At 44.8% G+C, this 16,322-nt stretch overlaps 1 protein-coding gene across 1 annotated transcript in view; it reads left to right on the top strand.

The window, feature by feature from the left end:
- Positions 1–16,322, top strand: part of WDR75 (WD repeat domain 75) — a 292,493-nt gene that overhangs the window by 230,941 nt on the left and 45,230 nt on the right. Inside the window, exons 16-18 of the mRNA XM_088460739.1 lie at positions 3,599–3,694; positions 10,088–10,257; positions 10,960–11,019. Of these exons, the coding sequence (XP_088316865.1) occupies positions 3,599–3,694; positions 10,088–10,257; positions 10,960–11,019 (326 nt within the window). The remainder of the gene's footprint in view (positions 1–3,598; positions 3,695–10,087; positions 10,258–10,959; positions 11,020–16,322) is intronic.

Consider the following 16,322-nt stretch of genomic DNA (forward strand, 5'->3'; position numbering starts at 1 on the left):
TGTGTTTTATTTTAATATTTGTTTTGCAGGGGTACTAGAAGTGCCAGCAGGCCCTTAATACCCCACCTGCTGGTACTTGTGGTTCTCCAAGTCCCAGTATGCAGGGATGCCTGCTGGAACCTGTAGTACTACTGCAAAAGATAATATTTATATTTTCATATGCACAACACAATCAATCCAGCACCCACCGCCCAGGTGTAGTTATCAGGGGTGATGCTTTGGCTGGGGGGCTCGGTGAAAGGGCTCCCCTGGCTGTGGCATCAACCCCCACTAGAAAGAGTCCGGTGCTGGTTCTGGTAATACAGGGGGGACCCTATGCATTTTCCCCCTGTATTTCCAGAACCAGGGCCTGCTCAGAGCCCAGTGCTGGTTGCGCTGAATGCGTGGGACCCCTATGTCATTTGTCCCCCATATTTTGGGTGTTAAAAATTGTGTAAAATAAAAAAAGGGTCAACCCCCACCCCAAGGCACAATTTTTAACATAGATGTGTAGATGGATCTCACTGCTGCGTTCGTGCTTCTGTGACTTATTGATTTTATTTTCTCAGGTGCATGCGCACTACCAGTGAGCCCTCTGTCACCCGCTGATGCCCCCTTTGCACTGCACCACTGCCACTGCTCTGTACCACCGCTGCTGCCCCTACCCCGCATGCCTACAGCCGTCTCGCACTCTGCACCTCCTAACACCACCTCCTGTGTGCTGTCTCCTCTTCCATCTGCGTTAATGTACCATTTTGTTGCCCTTCTTCCCTGCAGGTGGCCCAGTTTGCTCATCCAAACCCTGATAGTTAATACATTTTAAAAAAGCTATGAAATTCCATAGACAAAAAACCTATCAGTTTCACATGTCCCATTAAGGCTGCTTAGACAGGATCTGAAAATTCACAAAACCTATTGAATTTCTGCCACTCAAACTTCAAAAAGCATTGAAATGTATTCCAATGAGCACACAATTCTGTGAATTAGCACCTCTACCATTTTGTGAGTGACAGCAATCTCACTCTGTGAGAGTGCTGAATCTGCAGTTAACCACACGGTGTCATGGCATACCATATCTGTATTACACAAGGAACACGTCCATTAAGGCGTCGGCCTAAATGATCATTTCATTGCTTTTTGGAGTTTGAGTGGCAGAAATTCAATAGGTTTGTGAATTTTCAGAACATGTCTAAGCAGCCTTAATGGGACATGTGAAACCGTAAGGTTTTTTGTCTATGGAAAATATACAGAGAGAGAGATGTGTGTTCAATATATTTATTTATTTAAAACATGCAGAAGTAGACAGACACTGTCCACCTACTTCTGTGACATCACAAGTTGGACATAGGTTGGCTGGTCTGATACAAAAAAAAGTTGGATGGCTGGTCTGTTGAATAGTTGGTTAGATTTGTGGATCACCATTTTAGTTGGACAGACAAGTTGGACCGTTGGTTAGTTGGATGGTTCGAGGAAAGTTGGTCTGATGTATGGCCTGCTTTCGATTTTCTTTAGATTTGATATTTTATTGAAACAATATTTGTTTTGGCTATTCTGAGCTTTTTCTGGCTATTTCTAAAAGGTGATCGCTTTCAAAGAAATGCTTGTGCTCTTACCCTTCCTAAACCCACACTGTTACTACAGCTGTTTCAACGCCACAAGGTGATCACATAAAATAAGTGTCTGAATATTGGTTACCAACAATTCCAACATATTTTACACACTCTGGCATTTAACCTGTGTAAACATACTGTGGTATAGGATCCCTGCCTATAATTTCAGATAACCAGAGTTCAATGATCTATCATGTAAGTAATCCTTGTTTTAGGTGATTCACTTATTTTTCAAAATTCCTCTGTGGTATGGAGTATGATTGTTTACGGAACTGTTAGTATATATCAAGGTTCTTATTTTTAATTTAATAAGTGAAGGTGTAATTGAAAATCTATATTTAAGGGCCCCATATATCTGCAATGGATTTGGGCAATTCCCTGTTTTGCAGATTATTGAGAGAGAAAATCTGCAAAACTAGTCGCTGATTCTAATCACAAATTGATCAGACTCTGTTTATCAGGTTGTTCAACATGTTGGATTTCAGCGACCATTCGGGGCTGTAGATTTCTAGTGTACGGTAGTGATCTACCGACTATTACTAGTAAAATGAAAATCTGTTCTTTGCAGAAAATGATCTGCAAATCACTGGAAAATATCGGTAATGTTTGGGCGCATGTTGGTGGATTGGGGAATCATTAAATCGGGGGAAAAATTGCAGAATCTGTGAATCGTTTTTTTAAGATAGTTGATGTATGGGCCCTGCAAGTCATGCGTACTTGTGACAGTATTCCTATATTGGACAGTCAGTCATTGGGGCTAGGCTTAAAAGTAATAGGTACCAGAATTGTTTCGGTATACTATTATGAGTGAGACTCTAAATTAGTGTAAAAATAATGTAAGACTATAATTAGTCAAGACAAAATATCTCTTTGTAGTAGATTAATAATTTATTTAGAGTTGAGATTTGTTATACCGCACTGGGACAAAAATTAGATAATGTCATTGATGTCCCTGTTTATAATAATTTTAAATCTTTTCTTAATTATAACCCAGTGTTATGTTGTGATCGTCTGCTTTGATCACTTTAAAATTAATTGCCAAAGTTTCATAAGGATGCGAAGTAGTTCTTTGTCAATATCACAGGAATAAGCACATACTGTATAAACAAAAGTTTGATCCCCCAAAAAAGTTATATCAACAAGTACAAATCAAGCAAAATTTAATGTACAATACATAGGAGTACTACTGGCTGATGCAGTCTATTTGCATAATAGTAAATTTGTCCTGCAAATGCGGCAATTTTTATATAGTAATTATACAATATGGGGCACCATTTAACTACAGGGTCTTCACTTGTAGTGCAAACTTCTGTGGCATTGCAAGAACAGGTTTATTACATCCACATATAGAGCCCTAAAAGTGATTCCCTACATTTTGAGACTATTACTCTGGTACCCACCGTCTAGGTACCAGGAAGGGGGACACAGTGCTACCAAACATTGAGAGACTGCACTGAACAGGCCTGTAGTGGAGCAAGCTGGGCTTACAGAACATGATGTAAGAAAGGGTTTTGCTATCTTGTTTGTGAGAACCATTTTTATTAATGCAAATATAGTTGTTTGCCATGAAGTTTGGAACATGGAACAGTTTGTATATCTTCCACATATTTCATTCAAGAATGCGGTAGTAAACAAACCATGCTCTTTGTTGTCTCTAGTAAATCGTTTGGACTACAAGTTGCACATCAAACCAATCAATTTGGTTTGACAAAATCACCCATTAGTGTTGGAACTTGTGGTTACATCCACTTACATATCAAATATAAAGCATAAAATGCACATGATATTCTTTTAAATGCATGCCTATTATGGCCACTTTTCCAGTCCAAACTCTACTGTAGATATTTGATATTACAATTAATATTAATCATGGAATTAAATAAGTAATCCTATATTTGCATGAATAAATGATGTAATTGTAGGAAAGATAATAATTGTCAGTGTATTATAACTATCAGTTTTCTTTCTACCTAAGCGTATAAAACACTTACCAAATTACTATGTTTCAGTGGTATGGAGGGTCCAACTCGATGCTGTAGTTCTGCAGCCGGACTCCCTTTCGGAAAATATTGCTGCTTTCTCATTTGTTTCTGGAAAAGCAAACTGTAAGTGTGGCACAATGCAAATGCATATGTAGAGATGATTTCTTATGGAACATAGCATAATATTGCACTATACTTCATAACACTTTTTTCCTTCTTCAGGGTCCATGGGGTCCACAGCAAATACGTTGGGTATGTGGTTGGAGTGATCCAGGCACCAGACAGTTAAAAACAATCCCTCAGCTCCCAGGATGCACTGGGTCCTCCCCACATATACCCCGCCTCCGGCTACAGGCAGTCAGTTGTTCTGTTTGGTGTGAGAAGGCACCTCATTGAAAGTGGGACTGCAGGTTTTTTATTTTTTTGCGCAAGCGGCGCGTGCTGTGGATGAGGAACCGGAAGCAGTTAAGCATCTGACAGACGCCCGGGTCGCTGCTCCATCTACCCTCGCCGGCGCCGCAACACTGGTGTAAAGCAGGGGCACAGGGCCCTGGACTGCAACCGGGATGCAGTTAAGGTGGTTTCGGCGGCTGCTGACGCTGGAGCCACGTGGCGGTCGGTCCTCTGGCGTTGGAGACTGGCCGGGGTAACACTGTAGTGAGGAGCCAGGTAGACTGCTTCCCACACTAGACCACCGGGACTTGACGGATTCCTGACAGCCGGGGGGCCAGTAGTGGCGGACATGTCAGTGAGCCGGGTGGATCCATACAGCATAGGGGAGGTGAGCTCTACCCCAACCCTCACACTGGCCCACTTCAAGGTTCCCACATCTGGGTTGCTCCTCCCACACTCCCTCTATACAAGTCGGCCAGAGACCACTCTCAGGTGCTCTCGGTGGCTGTGCACTCAGGAGGTTGGGTCAGTCTCCCTGTATACCTCTCCCATGGTGACTGGTTATACAGAGCTCTCTATCCTACTAGGCCTGAAGCTGTTCGTAGTGGACTAAGAGCTTAAGATGCATATACTCAATTAAGGGGATATATTATGCATTGCATGTGACTTTGAAAGTTGCTTTGTGTTGTACTGCCTTTTATGTCTATATAACTGTCAGTCTGTTAACCTATCACTGCTGTTTCTCCTTATAACCCTCTACTACAGGTGTGTGGGGAAGTTGGGGTGAAACATTGTAACGTGTGCTCTGAACTTTGCATAAAAATCATTATGTCTAAAAAATATGAAAGACAGGTGGCTGAGGCCCCTGTGCTGATGTCATGTATGGCCTGCAAAGCGGGGTTATCCCCACAGGATTTCATACAAAATGGATTATGTGGTCACTGTTTTAAGGAGTTACCACATCAGTCAAGCTTACCAGCCTCTGGACAAGAACCCCCTTGGACTTTTTCCCCAGATTATGGCACAGGTTGCGGAACGAATGGCAGCCCCAGTGGCCCCAGTGTTGAGATATCCTCAGCAGCCTGCCATGTGTATGCCCCCTATGCTTCCATCTTGGATGGACATGTATGTTCACTCAGGTCAGGGCATGGCTTCATCTTCAGCAGCTTTTCAGCAACCGCTACACGCAGCTAGACCAGTGCAGCCAAAGACCAGAAGGCGTTCGGCCTCATACGCAGGCCAGGCCCCAGACTCCAGTACATCCTCTGATGAGGGTGAGGAGGCGCATGATTCCTCTCAAGAATCTCTCTCTGGAGAGGATGGGGATCATTTTTCAGCAGCAGATGTCTCTTTTTTAATTAGGGCAGTCAAAGCTGTGTTGAACATAGATGAGGGAGAACCACTGCAGAGAAAGGTGTCTGTATTTAAGCACCAGAGAGTAGTGAAGGCTGAGTTTCCCAAGTCTGAACACCTGTCGGAACTTATGGGGGAGGCATGGAATTCTCCAGATAGGAAGTTCCATCTTACAAAAAAGGTTGCATCCTTATACCCTTTTCCGCCGGAGGAGTGTGCTAAATGGGAAATTCCACCATCAGTAGATGCGCATTTAGCACATTTGTTAAGGAGTGCCACATTGTCCATACCATCTGCATCCTCTCTTAGTCTTCTCGCTCTCAGGAGCGGCCACTCGCCCAGCCATGGCTACAGCTTGGGTTTCCAAAGCCATTGAAGAATGGATGAGGACACTGGCAGAATCTCTGCCAGAGGTATCCACGGAACAGCTGGAGATTATTTCCTATGTCAAGGAGGCTGCATCCTATTTGGGAGAGGCAGCATTGGATGCCGGTATATTATCTTCTAAAGCATTGACTGTCTCGGTTGTGGCGCGCAGAGTCCTCTGGTTAAGAGATTGGAAAGCAGATGCAGGGTCGAAGAAGGCCTTAGAGTCCCTTCCGTTTACGGGAGGTATTCTGTTTGGCACGGAACTGGACAAGATTGTAGCTATGGTGGCAGCCTCTAAAACGGCTGGTCTACCCTCAGCATCTGTTGCCAGACCTAAAGGGTCATCCTTTTCAGGCCTTTCGGCCGCAGGGGAAGGCTAGAGGTCAGTCTTCACCTAGAACCAGTTCTAGCAGAAAACCACTTTCTAAGTAACCCTTGCCAAACAAACATCCAGCTTCCAGGTCCCAGGATAAGCCTGTGGCCTGATGGGGCGGACCTCCCCTGGGGAATCCCAGGGTAGGAGGCCGACTTCTTCAGTTTTCAGACACCTGGCATCTCACGACAACAGATGCCTGGGTTCGGAAAGTAGTCTCCTGGGGATACGCCCTGACATTCTTGAGAAGTCCCCCCCAAAGGTTCTTTTGCATAACTCAGGCAGTAGGTTCTGCAAAGGACTTGGCCCTCCAACAGGCTATACAATCCCTGCTAATGTCAAACATTATTATTATCCCGGTTCCAGGGAATCAACTACGGAAAGGTTATTACACCAACCTATTTTTGATTAAGAAACCAAATGGGTCCTACCAGCCTATTTTGAACCTGAAAGGGCTTAACACTTTTGTTCGGGTGCCCAGGTTTCATATGGAAACACTGCGGTCGATTGTGTTGGCAATGGAACCGGAGGATTTTATGGTATCATTGGATATCCAGGATTCTTATCTGCATGTACCAATTACACTATCCCTACAGCAGTTTATGCGGTTTGCTGTTGGGCAGAAACACTTCCAGTTTCAGGCACTGCCTTTTGGTTTCTCAGCAGCCCCTCTGGTGTTTACCAAGGTTATGGTAGTAATGATGGCATGTCTCAGGTGCCAGGGTGTCAGAATTCTGCCATAGCTGGACGATCTCCTGTTATTGTGGCAGTCTCCACAGGAGTTGCAGTATCATATCGGGCTGACAGTTTCCTGTCTACACAGTCACAGCTGGATCATAAATTGGAAGAAGTAGTCGCTTCTACCAGTGCAGCAGATGGTACATCTGGGGGCACGCCTGGACTCCATGTCACAGAGAATATATCTGCCGGAGGACAAGATTGCGGCTCTTCATTTGCGGATACGCAAATTGCTTCACAACAGGTTGGTGTCTGTGCAGTCAGCAATGCGGGTGCTGGGGTCTATGGGTTCCACCTTCAGCATGGTGGAATATGCCCAATTTCACTCCAGACCATTGCAGCAGTTGATCCTTTTGCTCTGGATCGGCCAGTACCATTTGATAAAGTCTCAGATGATCCATCTCTTACCAGAATTTTGGTTGTCCCTGTCGTGGTGATTGTGGACGTGTTGGTCAACCAGGGTCGCCCATTTTGGATTCCAAATTGGGTACTCCTCACGACCGATGCCAGCCTTCATGGCTGGGGGGCGGTGACAGGTCAGCACACTTTTCAGGGAAGATTGACAAAGGCAGAGAGTCTTCTGACTATAAATGTCCTAGAACTGAGGGCAGTATTCAGAGCGCTGGTGCAGGCTCGGGGAATACTGAGGGGCAGGCCTGTACAGGTACAATCTGACAATGTCACCACGGTAGCCTACCTCAATCATCAGGGAGGCAAACTGAGTCAGGCGGCCATGGCAGAAGTATCAAAGATTCTCGTCTGGGCAGAACGTCACCTTCCGGCAATATCAGCCGTGTTCATACCAAGGGTCCTAAATTGGGACGAACTTCCTGAGTCGGCAGGGTAATAAACGCCGGGGAGTGAGCTTTTCATCCACAGGTATTCCAGAGCCTGGTGGACAGATGGGGGGGCTTCCAGAAATAGACCTCATGGCCTCAAGGCACAACCACAGGGTGCCCAGGTACGGGTTCAGGACCAGGGATCCGATGGCCGAATTTGTAGACTCTCTGGTAGTGAGGTGGAATTTCAGACTAGCGTATCTGTTTCTGCCTTTGGCTACTCTTCCCAGGGTCATCAGGAAGGTCAAGCAGGAAAGCGGTATGGTAATACGGATAGCTCCTGCTTGGCCCAGATGCCATTGGTTCACCGATCTACAGAGTCTCTCCATAGACACTCCGTGGCCTCTTCCGCTAAGGCCAGACCTGTTGAAACAGGGTCCCTGCTTGTACCCGAATCTTCCTCGTCTGTCTTTGACGGCATGGCTCTTGAGGCCTCCGTCCTAAAGACAAAGGGTTTTTCTGATTCTGTAATACGGTCAATGTTGAGGGCACGAAAACCTTCCTCTGCCCGCATTTATTATAGAATTTGGTACTCATTTTTTCAGCGGTGTGAACTGAGAAGATATGACCCTAAGGTGTTTAGGGTCTCTCGAGTGATTTCTTTTCTTCAGACTGGTGTAAAGCGGGGTTTCCGTCTGGCCACCCTGAGAGTTCAGGTTTCTGCACTTTCGGTCTGGTTTCAGCGGAAGATCGCCCCGCTGCCTGATGTAAGGACATTTTTTCAGGGTGTTCTAGGGGTTCAGCCGCCCTTTGTTCTCCCTGTAGCCCCATGGGATTTGTCATTAGTTCTCAGGGCTTTACAGGCTCCCCATTTGAACCGCTGAAATCAGTAGACCTCAAGTGGTTGACAGCAAAGACAGTGTTTCTTCTTGCTATCGCCTCTGCCTGTAGGATTTCTGATTTGGCAGCTTTCTTTCTTTCCGCTCTCCCTTTTTGATATTCTATCGGGATAGAGCTCTACTTCGTACGAAGGCGGGATACATTCCTAAGGTGGTATCTCTTTTTCATATAAATGAAGAAATTGTGGTCCCAGCTTTTCAGACTTCAGGCCTCTCTGTAGGTGAGGCTTCTCTGGATGTTGTCCGTGCGCTACGTATTTACACAGATCGCACCAGCAACTTGAAGTCAGATTCTCTTCTGTGCTGTATGGCTGTCATAAGTGTGGCTGGCCAGCCAATAAGAAGACTTTGGACAGATGGCTTCGTATGTCAATTTCTCATGCTTACACATAGGCCGATCTGGTGGTGCCAGACTCAGTAACTGCGCATTCTACACGATCAGTGGGACCTTCATGGGCGGCTCACTGGGGTGCCTCTGCGGAACAGTTGTGCAAGGCAGCCGCATGGTCTTCTGTCCACACTTTTGTCAAGTTCTATGCATTTGACACCTTTGCCTCTCAGGATGCTTCCTTCGGGGGTAGGATTCTCCTTTCTTCTGAGACACAGGAGTGTCCCCGCCCTTAGGGGAACTGCTTTGGGACATCCCCAACGTATTTGCTATGGACCCCGAAAAAGAAAATAAGAGTTATGGTATAACATACCATGGGGTCCACAGGACACCCACTCTAACGCACCTGGTGTTATTGGGTAATCTTTTGTATCTCTGTGATTTCCCTCTTCTGTGAGAGAATGGTTCTAGAGAACAAGGGTTATTCCTTCTTCTCTTTAGCCTTCTCCTACTTGGGCTTGGTAACAAACTGCCTGTAGCCGTGGGCGGGTTTTTAACTGTTTGGTGCCGGGATCACTTCAAACACATACCTAACGTATTTGCTGTGGACCCCATGGACCTCGAAGAAAAAGAGTTAACAAAGGTACCATACCATAAGTCTTATTTTTGTATTGAGAAGGAATTACATGGTACAGTATGTGCAAATCTCTGAAAGTTCACCCATTACCTACAAATGATTACATGTTTGCAATAAAATCATAGATTTTTTTCATAAATATAGCTCTTATATTGTTTGTGCTCTAGTTAACCCTTTGGTATCTCTGTAGAGAAAAATGTCAATTATTTAGTGTGTGTAGGGGCTCCTAGGAGTGAAATTTCCCTACCAACCAAGGATATGTAATCACTTAAGCATTTCTAGCATTGATCTGTGAATTGATGCTTCAAGAAATGGAATTTCATGCTAAACAAGTTATAACTTACAAGTGCACCTAGGTTAGAACTCCTGGAGAAGTTTGTGTGCTTATTGCGTACCGTGCATCGACACTGTGCAAAAGCAGGAAAAGCTTAGTTTGCAGATCATTCTACACTTAACTCATGTAGCAGTAGGCAAATAAGTGTTTGGTGAAAATGTCACACACACCTCTATTTTTTTTCCTTTTGATTTTCTAATTTTATAACATTCCTTATCATTGTTTCTTCCAACACTTTGGGATGTAATATAAAATGTTTTTTTTGGTTGATGGAATATGGATTTTCTTATTTACTTGGAAATAATTATTTCAGTGTTTATATTCAATCCTGCTGATCCTGTGCCACTTTATGTCCATCTGGATGTTTGCAAGTGCAATGTAGAATGGGCTGTGTTTGTTCCAAGGGATGTACCAGATGCCCTACCATCAGAAAGCCACAAGTGGCTGAACAGATCCCAACTTTATTTCCTCTCAGACACTCAGGTAATTTAGCAAATACAATACAGATCTTTTCCCTATTGAAGCAGTTACTTTTTCAATATACAGTAGATTGTGGGCATTTTATTAACTATTCTCTCCTCCTTTTTTATTTTTGTGTTGGCACTGAAAAAAATGAATAAAAAGACCAGTAGAAATTCATTACTTTCCTACATAAACCACAAGATGTTTGGGCTGATAAGGTTGTGCACAAACCCAGGCATGTTTTGAGGATATGGTAAAATTACATGATATGACATAATTATGTCACTGAAATATTTGCTACGCCCTGCCTCCCTCAAAAAAGTATTTTTATACATACAAATAAGACTGAAGCCTGGCCAACAATTTTGACATACAGTACTACTTCTGGAAATTGTAATTTCTTGCTACTGCTGTGTTAATCTAAAGTATAAAAAAAAAATAATTCTTAAGCTTTTTATTTTGTGTGCCATTTCTAGTGTAGTTAAAGACATGGGTAATGTTTTTATAAGGTCAGTGAAGTAGTAATATTTGAAACACTGTGATTTGTGATATAACCTGTTCTGTTAGACCTAGAAAAAATAAATCTTACCTTTCCCTTGTACAATTAAGAGGACGTGTATAAGTTTTATCTTTGAAATAGGAGCATCAATAACATTTATACAGGCTTTAGTACGACATCTTACGGTCAAAGTATTGAAAATAGCATATTTTGCTATCTTTTAGGACCTGATGACTTTTAGCACAAAATCCCCAGAAGAGCGATTAAAGCCTTTGAGTAAACAGGTAAGTGAACAATTTTAATGCTGGCTGAAATCTGTTGAACCTTCACCCAAGTATGTATTTTATTTGTGTGCTATCGTACACTGTTTCTGCTGAGGAGATCTACCAGATGCTCTTTGGCAAGGCTAAACAAACAACCCATTCTACCGTCATTTACAGATGGAGTTAACACCTTTTGCACATATCATAGACTTCATTTAAAAACACTTAAAATGTATAAGTATGATAATTTTGTAAAACCATCAGTAGGAACAGAATGAGTGGAAATAAACTTATATAAGAAAAGCTAATAGCTGTGCTGAACAGTTCCTAACCTAGTAAACAATTCAAATGTGAAGAACATAGCTTATTTTCTTAGGTGCATTATTATAATATTTATTATGTGAAATACGTTACTACTTAGAAGCATAACCAGCAGTCTTTCTCTTTTGGTGTAATTGTCAGCGTTTGTTTTTTGGTCACTGGAAGGTGATGTAGGGTCTAGTACATATGAAAGTGATAGAATGTGTTCCAGACTAAGCCAAACATTCTACAAAACTATATAGACCTGTGGTTCCCAAACTTTCTTGAATCACAGTGCCATAGAGTATCAACATTTATTTCAAGGCACCCCTAGGCCAAAAGTTACATAGTGAGAAATTCAGCAAACATTATTAAATTAATCCTTGGGTTCAGTTATGTGGTGGTAGAGAGAGTTGCACTTCTGTTTGTCCACAAATTTTATGATTTTCAGCCACCAGCACTGGTTTTGCTTATCACTTTGATCATAAATAACTTGATTTGAGAAGTAAACAATATATCCCAAATAGTGCACCTAGTCATATCTGCTATGAAACCAATAAGTAAAAAAATGGTATGTTAAATGTACATTTCTCTTGTAGCAAGGCTGGTGTACACTGGACCATGGGATTGTAGGCTGGGGCTGGACCTGACACTTAAATTTAACTGTAGCTTTAAACCTAAGATCCTCCCTCCTGCAATCCGACCATTCCAGTGTTCTTTAAGAGGATTAGGGCATGTTAGGGGGCTGGATGGCAGCCACCATTTTTCTGGGTTTCTTGCTGCGGCTCTCCTTACATATAAGGAGGAGCGCGCACACGACAGGCTGCCCGTGTCACTCGAGCTGGACCAGAGTTTTCCCGGTTAAAGGGAAGTACTCTAGGTCGCAGGAGAGTGGTGACTGGAGGGGACGGAGCTTCTGCCGCTGCACTCCCTCTCCTGCAGCGGTACAGTCTCCGGGTCTTGCCTATAGCAGGGTATACACAGACACCACCTCCTTTGCTGGCAAACTACATTACCCTGCATGGCAAACTACACCTCTCCTCTCCCTTGCAGCTTCTGTTTTGGTCTCCTTGCATGCCTAGTGCCTTGCTGTTTGTGTTAGCGGTCTATGCAACATGTATATGCTGACTATGTGAAAGTTTTTATTGTTTTGATGTCTCTGTAAAATGGTTTAAAATCTGCCGGCTAATGGGCGGATTTTGCTGTATGTGCACATTGTAACCTGCTGTTGCCCTTGGGGACCAGATGTGTATGGAGTGGTCACCCATGGTAGAACCTGTGCAGGCTTGGGACCTTGGCTATTCGATTCCCACCCGCTCGTTGCGCCTTAAGAGGAGACCCAAGTTCATGCATGAGTGGTTTACTTTGTGCAGGCGTAGGCTACGTTCCCAGCCATGGCCAGTCGCATCTTGTCTCCGTTGCAGGCAGCGAGGAGCAGTGGTGGATGCAACAGTTTTTTTTCTTTTGACACGCAGGATCCTCAGCTGCATATGGCGCAGACAAGTGGCTTTGTAGGTGTCTTCCGCCTTCCAGATCTCCGTTAGCAGTTTAGAAATTGCTGAACTTACGGAGTTTGGCATCGCTTTGGCAGCACATATACTAAAATGGCATACTGGTTTGTGAGGTGTTCTTTGCACTATGCGTGGAAGCCCTTATTGTTGATGTGCGCCAATCTCTAGGCGGTTTGGATAGGGACCAAAGATATGGCTGTGGGTCCGTTCACACGTTGGTCTCAAAGTCTTTACTTTCCATCCTTCAGTTCTCTCCGGTCTCATCTGGAAGGACTAGGAGACGCCGACTAACAAGGTGTTGGTTCCTTGCACATTTTGTTTCCAATGGCTTCTGTGTCCTTATGGGCCTACCTCACAGGGTGATCGCTGTCCTTTAGCTTAAAGCTTGACGGGTTGTCTCAAGTCTGTTATCATAGGCTTTGGAGTCGTTTACCGACCTTTGTGGGCTTTGTCAGGGTAACTTCAACTATGGTGCCTTCAGCTGACATTTCGTCATGGGGCTGCAGAGTCATGCGCCCAGGGATTCGCTTCTCGAGTTGGAGGGACCGTTGTGCAAGCTGAACCTGTGTGAGGTGCCGTGCACGACGGTGCTCAGGTGGCCTTTCAAGTTTCGGCTACGGTCATGGTGGCTCGATGTGGCCTTTTTGCTCTGTGCTTCGACTACACATTCAATGATGAGTCGTTCTGTACATTCTTTGGTTTTGTGAGGCCATTCTCTTACATCCAGTCCTGGATTCTATTATTCCCCACCGGTCATTAAAGCACTTATCTGCCAGGGGCTGTCCATAACGGAGGGGTCCGCATTTCCAGGTTTTCGCTCTTTTTCGGGGTGGGGCGTCCTGTAGAGGTCAGTCTCCCACAAGCCGTTTCTTCCCCGGTAGGGTTTCAGTTTCTGGGGTTACTTTTTTTTTTCTATGACCACTCCACATTGGGAGGGCCAAGGCTCAAAAAAGAAAAACCCAACACCTACCCAGTTTGCTGGCAAGTAGTAAGACGGTTGCTCATGTTTAGAGACCTTTCAGTGAGGTCTTTAGACACCAGGGTGCTAGGCATCATTTGCAAATGGTTCCATTGTGAACCTCAGAGGTCCGCCTCCAAGGCATTGTTTTGTTGGACATCACTCTTCCCCTGGAGGTGACGACCACGATGGCTTTGGCCCATGCTGTCATGCCACTCCTCAGCCAGCATGCTCCAGTTCCGCAGTGGGTACGGAAACTGGAGTTCTATCGCCTTCCTAGTTCGAATGACGAACGGCTCATTCCAGCTGCTCTTGTCTCTTTGTACTTTGAGTTCCAGGGGGTGGGAAGTTCAATTTGCATGAACTTCCTCTGATCAGAAATCCACAGCACGGAAACCAACAAATCTTTGCTAGATGTCTGGAACACGTGTCTTCAGGTTCAATTTTGGACAGGTCATTATATTTCCGTGGGTAATCAACTCTGTCTACTGTCTATTCCGGGCTCTGCCTTTCGGTGGAGCCTCTGCTACGATCGGTGCTGCCGCCCATAGTGCGCACAAAACGTATCATAATTTGTCCCTCTTCGAAGGTTCTGCTTGTTAAGGATACCTCGGCTTCACAGTTTCGGATCAATTCCCTATCCCGATTTGCTAAGCCTAACTGGTTTCCTTGTCTGCACTTCAGCTCTGGGGTGGCCTCCAACACCGCTCTCCAGCTGTGTTTTCTGGCGGTGGTCAGCGACCGCAACCTACCGACCTTGGTCTAAGGTTAGGCTGGTGCCTCATCCATCGACCTTTGTGGAACATTCGGTTGTGGTGCATGTTGGTCTTCACTTTGGTACTATACAATGGACCAGTTTCTACTGACGGGAGTCCCAGTGGGTAATTCTCCAAGCTGGAAAAGGTTGCTTGACATTCCTCTCGTCTGTTTCTCGTTCCGTCAAACAGCACTCATCACTCTCCATCAGTGGATGGTTTTCGTTCTTCTCCAGGTCCGATCCTGGGTCCCCCCGGGTTGGCTCATTGTGGCTACGGACGCGAGTGTCCTAGACTGAGGTGCCGGGAATTTTTTTTCGACTCCAGGACACAATGGCTTGGCCGATTGATGGGCTTGGGCTCCGAGCCATCTTCTGGCTCTCATGGTGGCCCTCTCCTTCCTCACCGGCCGGCAGGATTGCAGTCGGTCGGACAACTGCATAGCAGTGGAAGATCTTCGTCATCCAAAAGGCACAAGAGTACGGCAGTGATGGTGTAGGCAGCCCAATTCTTTTCATGGGAAAGGAAGAGGGAGGACGAAATAATTAGAGGAGAAGAGGTGGTGAGAAGGAGAGGGGCAGAGAGAACAATGAGAGAGAAGGAGAGGGGCAAAAGAAGGCAGAGAGAGAGAGGAGAAAGGAGGGTGTGAAGCAGTTTAGAGAGAACAGAGAGAGAGGTAGGAGATGGTGACCTCTTCTCCAGCAACTGGATAGAAGGAAATGAGGGTGGAGTGATAAAATTAGAGAAGATAGGATGATAGGTCATGTAAATTTAATCTCTAAACAGGTTGACAAAGTCGTGGGAAATAAATTAAGGAGATAAGGATTAAAGGTGAGGGAGAGGATTATGGTGAAAAGGTGAGGGTATAGGTTGCAATGGCAGACATAAGATCTAAAGTTGAATTTATTTTCAAGAGTTTGTGGTAAAAGTAGGAGGCAATTTTTCAAATGCTTACACAGAATGCACTCTCTACGATTACTTTCAGTATAAAATTCACAGGTGTCTAGTCTCCTTTGTGTATGTGAATGAGTGCGAATGTATAAGTCCATTCTGACTGCTGACAGCATATAATGCCATCTAACAACTTCAGAAACATGATGAGCCATAGTTTCCAAGCAGCAAGGCATGCCCCAAGCATATTAGTCTGCCTGACTGCTAGTGAGCAGTGACCTCAGCCAGGCACAGGTATGCTCTTTGGTATGATTTTTGGTCAACTTACCATTGAATCCTTTTCTCTTAAGCAGGCTGGGGAACACTAGACCATGGGATTGTAGGTTGGGTTTGGAGGTGGCACTTAAATTAAACTGTAGTTTTAAAACCTAAGCTCCTACCCTCTGCAATCCGACAATCCCAGTGCTTCTTTAAAAAAAAGTCTGGAGAGGAGTAGCAGAAACCTCGTGAAACTGTTTAGAACAACCAAACAAACCAGTAGGGAAAAGACCGGTCAAGAACCAAACACCTCGCACGACTGAGTGTGAGGGAGGGATCGCAGTGTTCCCCAACCTGCTTAAGAGAAAAGGATTCAATGGTAAGTTGACCAAAAATCCTATTTACTCTTGCAGCAAGGCTGGGGAACATGGGACTATGGGATGTACCAAAGCCGCCCCCCCAGGGGAGGGAACACTCAGGCTACCTGACCGGAGAACTGAACGCCCAAAGTGGGTGCTGCCGGAGGCAAAATACCTGAAACGTAAAACTTGAGTAAACATGTGGACAGGGCATCAGATAGCCACATATCGGACCTGCATCATGCTGCCCACAAGAATGCTGCCGCCCTTGTGGAAGGCGTTGTCATCCAGA

The sequence above is a fragment of the Taudactylus pleione genome, unplaced genomic scaffold, assembly GCF_031769625.1.
Source record: "Taudactylus pleione unplaced genomic scaffold, aTauple2 ptg000977l, whole genome shotgun sequence".
NCBI classification, from domain to species: Eukaryota; Metazoa; Chordata; class Amphibia; order Anura; family Myobatrachidae; genus Taudactylus; species Taudactylus pleione.